The 9416-nt window shown below is 32.4% G+C and overlaps 1 protein-coding gene and 1 pseudogene across 4 annotated transcripts; one reads left to right on the top strand and one right to left on the bottom strand.

Moving 5' to 3' along the window:
- Positions 1 to 451: 451 nt before the first annotated feature.
- On the bottom strand, positions 452 to 4514 carry LOC107016274 (solute carrier family 25 member 44-like). 4 transcript variants are annotated; one of them, XR_003578658.1, is made up of 6 exons: positions 2947 to 3387; positions 2482 to 2678; positions 2277 to 2418; positions 2022 to 2181; positions 1793 to 1880; positions 452 to 1506 (listed from the first exon to the last, which is right to left on the bottom strand). XR_003578658.1 is itself a non-coding variant. In XM_027917315.1 (6 exons), exons 1-6 carry the CDS (start codon positions 4396 to 4398, stop codon positions 1855 to 1857), a joined length of 966 nt encoding a protein of 321 aa, XP_027773116.1. In that variant the 5' UTR covers positions 4399 to 4514; the 3' UTR covers positions 1536 to 1854. The 4 variants fall into 4 exon arrangements, 2 of the variants coding, with proteins under 2 accessions (XP_027773116.1, XP_015072253.1); XM_027917315.1 differs by lacking the exon at positions 452 to 1506 and adding an exon at positions 4167 to 4514 and having other exon boundaries at positions 1536 to 1880; positions 2947 to 3155; XR_003578660.1 differs by lacking the exon at positions 452 to 1506 and having other exon boundaries at positions 1536 to 1880; positions 2022 to 2201; positions 2947 to 3503.
- Positions 4515 to 6730: 2216 nt separating this feature from the next.
- LOC107022561 overlaps positions 6731 to 9416 on the top strand; it is a 3752-nt pseudogene continuing 1066 nt past the window's right edge.

Below are 9416 nucleotides of genomic sequence, written 5' to 3'. Positions count from 1 at the left end.
TTAAATTATTGTAAAACTCAATTGGCACAAATGGCCCAACCATGGACGAAACCAATTTAAGAATTACTATTCAATTGCTATCGATTACTTTTTACTCTTTCAATATAATGGTAACTTACATTTCTCTGTTTTCATATTTGATTTAAGTGTTTTTGAGGTTTTGAACCCTCGATTCATCCGACTCAAGGAGAAAGAGAGACCGAGATGGGGGGCTTGCCTCCTCGTTCCATTTTACCTATGTCATGATGCTCATGGACAGCTTATCTCTAGTTAGATTGTCTTATCAGATTGAATGTAATTGACACATCTACAGGATGTCAATTTTGTGTTAAACCAGTGTAGTATGTTAATCGGACATTTTCAAATTATTTAGCTTACTACACCATCATTCATAGACATAGCCTAGAATAAGGGAAATTACCTACCATAATCTGTTTTTCAATCTTTGAATGTTCAATAATCATAAAAGAAATCGAATAGATGAAAAGCACATGAGTGAACCCTAAAGTTGGAGTAAACATATATCATCCAAGTAGTCGTTCTCCCAAAAACTAGAAAAAAAAAATAATTATAATAACAAAACCCGAAGTCCATTTATACTTCTGCAAAAACACGGCTTGCAGATCTGTGACGCAGAGGCGAAACAGACCTTCCTATTTTGACAACTTCCTCTCCATGAACCGGAGAGGATACGTAGTCTTCTGTTTAGGCAGCTTCAAGTGTCGAGAAATGATTCCCCTTACTGCGTCGGATACAGAGCTGGGATTTCTTTTCTTCAATTCCTACTTGACTCCCTCTTCACCTCATTTTCCCATTTTATTTCCATCTAGCCAATTTTTCGCCTCTTTCTCGTCCTGTCTTACCTGCATTCACTAGGATAAGGTGTTGGACTACCAAGTTCTTGTCATATAGTGGAAGGTTTTAGAATCACTGAATGGTTTACTAGTATTTTTCTCACATTTCATTGAAAGGTAAGCTGTGAAACCTCTAGAAAAGCCCTCATCGTCTGGGAGAAGATGTGTATGCCGGGGTAAAATCTAATCGACTGTTACAATATGGAACAAGGCCGCTATCCTTAAACTTCTATTGGCGGTGGTTGCTAAGGAGGAGACATTATGGGTGCAGCGGACACATGGTTTCCTATATACGAAATTGATCAATTGAGAACGTCCGATACCATGGCAAGCATGCTGGACTGTCAAAAACCTTTTCGAGGCACGAAGCTGGTTACGAGATGAGGAGATTAAGACAGAGTTACTTCCGTAGACCCTTGCAGATAAGTTCATGAATTAAAAAGCTTATAAGCTCTTCTCCTGATCTATCCTGAAGTCTAGTGGAAGAAATTAGCTTGTGGTCAGTCAGGTATGACATCAATTCATTATGTGGGTAGCTCTCCATGGAAGGTTAACAACAATTGAACGACTCGAGAAATGGAGTACCTATGCCTTTCTTGATGTGCACCACTGGTATCGATGAATTGTTCTCACACATATTCTTTGACTGCTCCTAATGTGAAAAGAAAAAGAACACTACTATTTGAACAAAAATGAAATTATAAGCCAATAAATTCAAGCACCATAAGTCTTATTGCTATGAATTTTAAAAAGATAAAAGATATGACAAGCTCTCAAGCCTCTGATCTATCTTGAGGAGTGCAAGGTGAAAACATTGTACATTAGAAACTACTGAAATCTGACAATGACAGATTAAATGGACATAAGTCCCTATAAATGTCATAAAAGAATAACAAGAGAAAAAATAATTAAGTTAGCTGCCTGATATGAAGCCTCACTGTTAGTAGTTCAAAAAGTTCCCGAAAATATCGATGCCCTTTGGGGTTTGGAGTCCGAATGATCAAACTTGCTTAATAGATAATCTCTCTGGAACAAGAGGGAAACATTAGTCGCCAGTTAATTGTACTCAAATCAACTTATATGTAGAAAGTGAACATAAGAAAAACAAATGAAAAGAACAAGAGCGAAGAAATGAAAATGTAAAGAAAAAGATTGATCGCAACTCACTGATTATCTCATAGGTGACGATCATCGTTGTTCCATAGAAAGACATATTGAGGAACCTAGGTCCAAAGCCTCTATAGAATCCTTTCCATCCATCTTCTCTGAGAAGCGTTTTTGTGGTCTTTAGTACAGAAGGTCTCCCAACACCATAATCATCGATAACCTTAAGACACACCACCAAATCTAATCATCAGAATAGCCTCGCAAAATTTGAGTTATTTCTTCACCAATCCAACAGAAAAAAAATAAAGTTTTTACCTGAAGTCGTGTTTTAACAGTATCTATGGGAGTTGTAATTACTGACGAACAGGCACCAGCTGCCAATCCAGCTGTAGCCTGGACCGCAACCATCTGCATGTGTGACGGTTTCTTGTCCACGTTGTCACTATAACCGAGATTCCTAAGGTAACAAAGGAATTCAGTTACTGTATCATTTTTGTCCTTTAAGAAGAAGAATTTTTACCTCCAAATGATGTGCTGAGCAGCACCATAGGCACCCCACCAAAGAGCCTGTGCAGGAGACTGAGTCACAACAGTTAATCCAAATCCTCTGTACATCCCACGAATTCCTTCAGCTTTTACTACTTCTCGTATAGCATCAAATGGACCAACACAAGGCTTAGTCCCTGGAATTCCCTGTACCATAAGTCTCTGGCAAATCTGAAATAGAAGAGAGTCATTCTTAGCATAAAACATTTTCACAAACCATAAAAAAATAAAGGCAGCATTGCATCACAATTCACCTAAGGAACTTCATTTGCTAAAAAAACATCACATCACAGGCATAAGACAAGAGTTTAAAAGAACTTATGAAGCACCGGTGGGGCAAAAAAAACATCATATCACAGATCATTTTTGATGTAGCGAAACTGTATAATACGGGGATAAAGATGTCTCCAAAAATTTAGTCAAAATCAGTTTGACTCACCACATCGAGAGGCACAAAGTAGACACATGAGACTAAGTTGGAGACCATGCCAGCAAAGCCATTTGCTAGAGCGGCACGAGTTGATTCAGGCATATTCACAGCTTGTGTATATTTGAGCATCATATCTTTTGATACTTCAAGTGAAGTCAAAGCCAGGACTCTACCTGGCAATGATCCCACAGCAGATGTGCCAAAGCCTCTAAAGATGCCTGGGATGCCGTCACTCCTAATTATATGCCTAAATACAGAGAACCCATTCAATTGAGATCCAGCAACTTGCATTCGTGTCTTCACTACTGCTGTTGGATGTATTAACGCTGACTGAAGAGTGAAAAGAATAGCTCCTATTATATGAAATCTGGCCTTATCCAACCTGTCCCAATTGATGTCTGTGTCGGCAAGGGCTGCCAGCTGAGGTGCAGTGGAAGTTTCAGTTTCCATGGAAGAGGATAGAACAGAGGAGAAAGAAGAAGAAGAAGAAAGAGTTGAGAGAGTTCCAATGATGGCTAAATTGTTTTGAAAAAAAAGGAAGGGAGACCGACATTAAGAGAGTTCCAATGATGGCTAAATAATTATTAAAATGGTGAATGTTTTAGTTAATATAATATATGCTAATAACTTACATAAATATATTGTATTAAAAAATGTTTAATATTTGTATCAATGACATTTTCTTTTATTTGATTATTTTTAATTAATATATAATACACTTTTATTACATATTGTAAAGAATAATTTATTATTTACACATATTATAAATTTTATTGATAGATAATATATTTTGCACATATTTTAATATATTTATAATATAATATCTTAATTTCTCACTAAACAAATATAATATATTTAAAAAAATAATTATAATACATATATATTTCATATATAATTTACTTTTATTTAATATAGTATTACTATATACATGATGATAATAAATAAAAATTTCTTATTAAAATCTATAATTTATTTAAAAAAATTATCCAAGTAATTTTGGTTATAATTACCTTCCTTTCGTGTTATTCCTCAAACATCCCAATTGGACTCTTTTTATCTCACTATCCGGTGAAAAAGCAAAAAAATAAGGGAAAATTATATGAAATGGCAAACATTCATAACTAATTATATCATAGGGGTATAGTTTAATTTATTTACCTTATATAATTATAGTTTTTTTTTTGCTATAATTAATGGGGTCCACAACCTATTATACNCTCTAAAGATGCCTGGGATGCCGTCACTCCTAATTATATGCCTAAATACAGAGAACCCATTCAATTGAGATCCAGCAACTTGCATTCGTGTCTTCACTACTGCTGTTGGATGTATTAACGCTGACTGAAGAGTGAAAAGAATAGCTCCTATTATATGAAATCTGGCCTTATCCAACCTGTCCCAATTGATGTCTGTGTCGGCAAGGGCTGCCAGCTGAGGTGCAGTGGAAGTTTCAGTTTCCATGGAAGAGGATAGAACAGAGGAGAAAGAAGAAGAAGAAGAAAGAGTTGAGAGAGTTCCAATGATGGCTAAATTGTTTTGAAAAAAAAGGAAGGGAGACCGACATTAAGAGAGTTCCAATGATGGCTAAATAATTATTAAAATGGTGAATGTTTTAGTTAATATAATATATGCTAATAACTTACATAAATATATTGTATTAAAAAATGTTTAATATTTGTATCAATGACATTTTCTTTTATTTGATTATTTTTAATTAATATATAATACACTTTTATTACATATTGTAAAGAATAATTTATTATTTACACATATTATAAATTTTATTGATAGATAATATATTTTGCACATATTTTAATATATTTATAATATAATATCTTAATTTCTCACTAAACAAATATAATATATTTAAAAAAATAATTATAATACATATATATTTCATATATAATTTACTTTTATTTAATATAGTATTACTATATACATGATGATAATAAATAAAAATTTCTTATTAAAATCTATAATTTATTTAAAAAAATTATCCAAGTAATTTTGGTTATAATTACCTTCCTTTCGTGTTATTCCTCAAACATCCCAATTGGACTCTTTTTATCTCACTATCCGGTGAAAAAGCAAAAAAATAAGGGAAAATTATATGAAATGGCAAACATTCATAACTAATTATATCATAGGGGTATAGTTTAATTTATTTACCTTATATAATTATAGTTTTTTTTTTGCTATAATTAATGGGGTCCACAACCTATTATACAACCAATAGTATAAAAACCTTATTTTCTAATTTTGTATATAATTATACACAAAACAATTTTCTCTCTCCTTTTCACATTCCAACGTTTTCTCCTACATTTAATACTCCAGCTATCCGGTTTGAATTTCAAATTGTTGTCCAAAATTAGATTACTCCCTCCCGAAGTTGAAGTCAATTTCGTAAGTACTCCTTAATTTTAGTTGTTTACCTCTTTTTTTTTTTTACTTATTCAAAATTTGTATATGTGTTCTGTTTATTATTTTTTTTCATATATTTTGATGAAATAATCGATTTTTTGTTCTTGATAGATCTAAAATTGGTCAAACAATGAATGAATCATCTTCATCTTTGAGGATTACCATAGGTATTCCTTTGCATGTCAATGTTGTTGACATTTTACCATCGTTTTCAATGGGGTTAACTCAAGATTTTGGGGTTGATGTAGGGTCTTTGGGAAAATCAAAACAAGTTATACAAGAATAAACAATGGAAGAGCTGAGATCAAAGATAAAAAACGACCCTACAGCAGTTCAACAAGTTATTAAAAATGTCAAAGCTAGAGGCATTAAAATTGTACAAGGAAGAAGAAAGAGGAAAGCTGTAAACATTGAATCAGAGGAAAATGCTTCTGAAGTTGTCGGATCTGAAGAACATCATAATCATGAGGTAGTGTCTTAAAACACAAAGTTAGATACAATTTTTTGGTTAATTAGATTTATACAAAAAAATATTAATTAAGTATTGTATATAGTATATTGCATGTTTAGTAATTGTATATAGTATATTGCATGTTTATGTTATTTTTTGTTTTTTGTATATATATACAAAAAAGTAATTGGACTTAGTTATACAGATGGAACAATTTTTATATATGATTAGAATTTGTATATTCTATTAGTTATATACAAATTATTGAAGTTAGTTTATATTAAGTTTATATACATATACAAAAATTGATGTGTACATGTCTGTTTTAATAGCTGGTAGTAGGGGATTGTATATTAAAGGCTCATTATTATTTTTTATATACATATATACACAAAGTAATTGGATTTAGTTATATAGATGGGAAAATATCATATGTGATTATAATTTGTATATTGTAGTAGTTATATACAAATTATTGAAGTTAGTATATATTAACTTTATATATTATTGGAGTATATAAAAAGTCATTTAGAAACTTGTATATAATGTCATGTTTAACTACTATATTCATGTACACATATCAATATACAAAAAAGGTAAGTTCATATATATATACAGAAATTAATCTGTGCATGACTTCTTTTTTGATTTTTTTTGTATATATATGTAAGTATATATATACAGAAATTAATCTGTACATGACTTCTTTTAAAATTGATTTTTTTTGTATATATATACCCTGTTTATTTCTACACTTTTTTTTAGGAAGTCAGATATATCTGCAAGAACCGTGAAAAAAGGACAATTCACATGCAATGTTATACGCAAATCAACACATTGAATGAGCTTCAGAATAAACTGCCTCCAAATCAATATAACTGTATATGTGCATCATCGTGTTTTGCACAGTTAACAACAATGAGACGATGTCACGTGCAAGCACAATTGTTTAGATGCATTATGTTGAGGGAGTTGGAAGGTAGTTCTGTCAATGCAATACTTTTTTTATATAAATGGCACAACGATTCGATTCACAATACGGGAGTTTGCCATTATTTCTGGTTTGAATTGTTTTGATAATGGTGCTGACTTCTACTTTGATACTGATCAACCCAATAGAATCATCGATGAGTATTTTCCAGGGAATTCTCCTGTCACTAAAGCTCGTTTGGCTGAAGCTTTTAAAGCAAAGGTATGGGGTGACAATCAGGAAGATGCATACAAGTTTGGGATTCTATATTATATACATGAGTTTATCATGTCCGCAGAACCTACTACAACAACAATAGATAGGTTGGACTTTGATCTGGTTGAAACAGGTAGATTTATGGATTATCCGTGGGGTCGGAAGGCTTTTAATGAACTTGCTAAATCCATAAACAACAAGATAAAGCCATGTGGACAGTACTACAGAATTCAGGGCTTTCCACTTCCAATGCAAGTTAGGTTCTATGAATGTTGCTCGTATATTGATGACAAGATTGCTGTCAAGGTTTCTAGTCATATTCCTCGGATTATCAATTGGGTGACTAAGAACGACCATCCTCGGTTTGATTATTTCATGAAAACAATTTTTAATGATGCAGATAATCCGGTATGCATTTACTTAATACAATTTGTAAATTATTGAAATTAGTATACATTTACTTACTACAATTTGTATATTACATTTTTATTAAATTGACTTATAATTTTTCATGATTATGCAGATTAAGTTCAGAAATATTGAACCAACAGCGATGAAAATTAAAATGCTCCAACTTCCACCATCGACAGACCAATCAATTTCTCAGGGCCTGCAGACTGATCACAATAAAGTTACAGATCCGGATGATGATTTCCAAAACCCTCCCAGTATAACAAGCAGAAAAGGAAAAGAAAAAGTTATTGAATGTTCTTCACCGATTAGGAAAAAGAAAAAGCAATCTGTTACAGTCATCTCCATCAACAAATCTTCAACAAAGGCAATTAAGACATACACACGAAGATCAATGGCGCGCAAAGCCACACAATCACAGTCCATCAATATCAACAGTGTTGAGAAACACAGTGATGCAGGTACGTCACACAACAATAAACATGGAGAGCAGAAAAGTGTACAAGACAGAACACAAATGGGGAAAATCAAGAAGTTAACAAGCATTACAATTTCGCGTGATGATATTTGAAGCACTCAAAAAATCGGTAATCAAATATAGAATTCAAATATATGTTAGTTGCAAAGATTATATACAAGTATTAATAAAATATGCACCCTTTTTCACATAGGTCAAGGACGAGTTCGCTGATTTGAGAAAAATGCTTGAAGACAAATTCAAAACAGTGTTGGAAGCCATGAATTCCAAGGTATCACATGTATAAATTTTTTGTTTTAATTTTTTATATACAATATAATATATACTAATGAATACAGTTGTATAATTATTTTTCAGGTTAACGTCGTTGATGATGATCAAGAATCACCCATCGGAGATTTTCATCACCAGCCCACATACACTCCACATGAACCCCAAAGTCAAACTGCAAATTTGACAGAACAAGAGGTATTATTTTGCAATATTTATACATTAATTCAGTTTATAAACATATTGAAATGAAATAAATTGTATATAAATAAATTCAGTTTATACACATTAATTCAGTTTATACACATATTGAAATTAAATAATTAAGAACTATATACTAGTATAGCTCAAATTAGTATAAATCAGCATATTACTTATTTTTATACAGAATATACTACAACATATTTTCTTATATTGTTTACATTTTTTTCAGGGTACATTTGAAGATGTCATGCAAGAAACGCATATCACTCGTGTTCATCAGTCAAATACCAAGTCTTCACAGTTAGGTGCACAAAAAAAACCGATAGGTCATCCAAGTGCATTAAAAGATCATGAGGTATCTGTAAATGATTGTATACATTTTCAAATTTATTATAATGGTTTATAATCAATTTGTTAGATATTTAAGTTATTATTTTCTGTTTAAGCTGGGAGATAACTTGCAAGAACTAAACCCGAATTCTGCACTGTTGGATCAAGTTGTTTTGGGTGATAATTTGAATGATCTAAGTGGTACTGCCTCACAAGATCAATTAGTGTTGTATGCTACTGTGGATGCCCAGCAAAATGCCCAAAGGGAAAATGAAAGTAGCTCAAACAGTCGGGTAATATATAACATATACAATGCTGCATCTCATGAGCGTATTGCAGAAGCAGAGGAGTCTATTATAGTTGCAGTGCCTATACAAATGGTATACATGCCTGATTCAAATCAGGAAACAGTTGTAACTGAATCACAGGATGAATTGCCAGACCATCTTCTTCCAAGCGTGAACACACTGCAAAACATTGTATTACAAAAACAAGTTGAAGCTGAAGTAACACCAATGCCAGCTGTTAGGCATAGACGCCCAGGTCCATTCAACATATCTCCGTACATGACTTCGTTTGGGTCGGATGCTGGTAAGCAACAATTATTTATGTTTACATTTTCATAAATAAGCATATTGTTTGCATGATGTAAATATTTATATACATATCTTTTCAGGTAGTTCGTCCCGACAACCAGTTGTGTTTTACATGAAACATCCTTTTGT

Source organism: Solanum pennellii, chromosome 1 (genome assembly GCF_001406875.1).
Source record: "Solanum pennellii chromosome 1, SPENNV200".
NCBI classification, from domain to species: Eukaryota; Viridiplantae; Streptophyta; class Magnoliopsida; order Solanales; family Solanaceae; genus Solanum; species Solanum pennellii.
The sequence above is the reverse complement of the archived record's forward strand: the minus strand, read 5'-3'. Positions and strand labels throughout refer to the sequence as shown.

Coding starts and splice junctions, on each gene's coding strand:
- LOC107016274 (XM_027917315.1), bottom strand. CDS start 4,398: ATGGAAACTGAAACTTCCACTGCACCTCAGCTGGCAGCCCTTGCCGAC. Junction 3,156..4,166: donor TAGGAGTGACGGCATCCCAG/GCATCTTTAGAG, acceptor ACGGCATCCCAG/GCATCTTTAGAGGCTTTGGC. Junction 1,881..2,021: donor CGTCACCTATGAGATAATCA/GTGAGTTGCGAT, acceptor CTCTTGTTCCAG/AGAGATTATCTATTAAGCAA.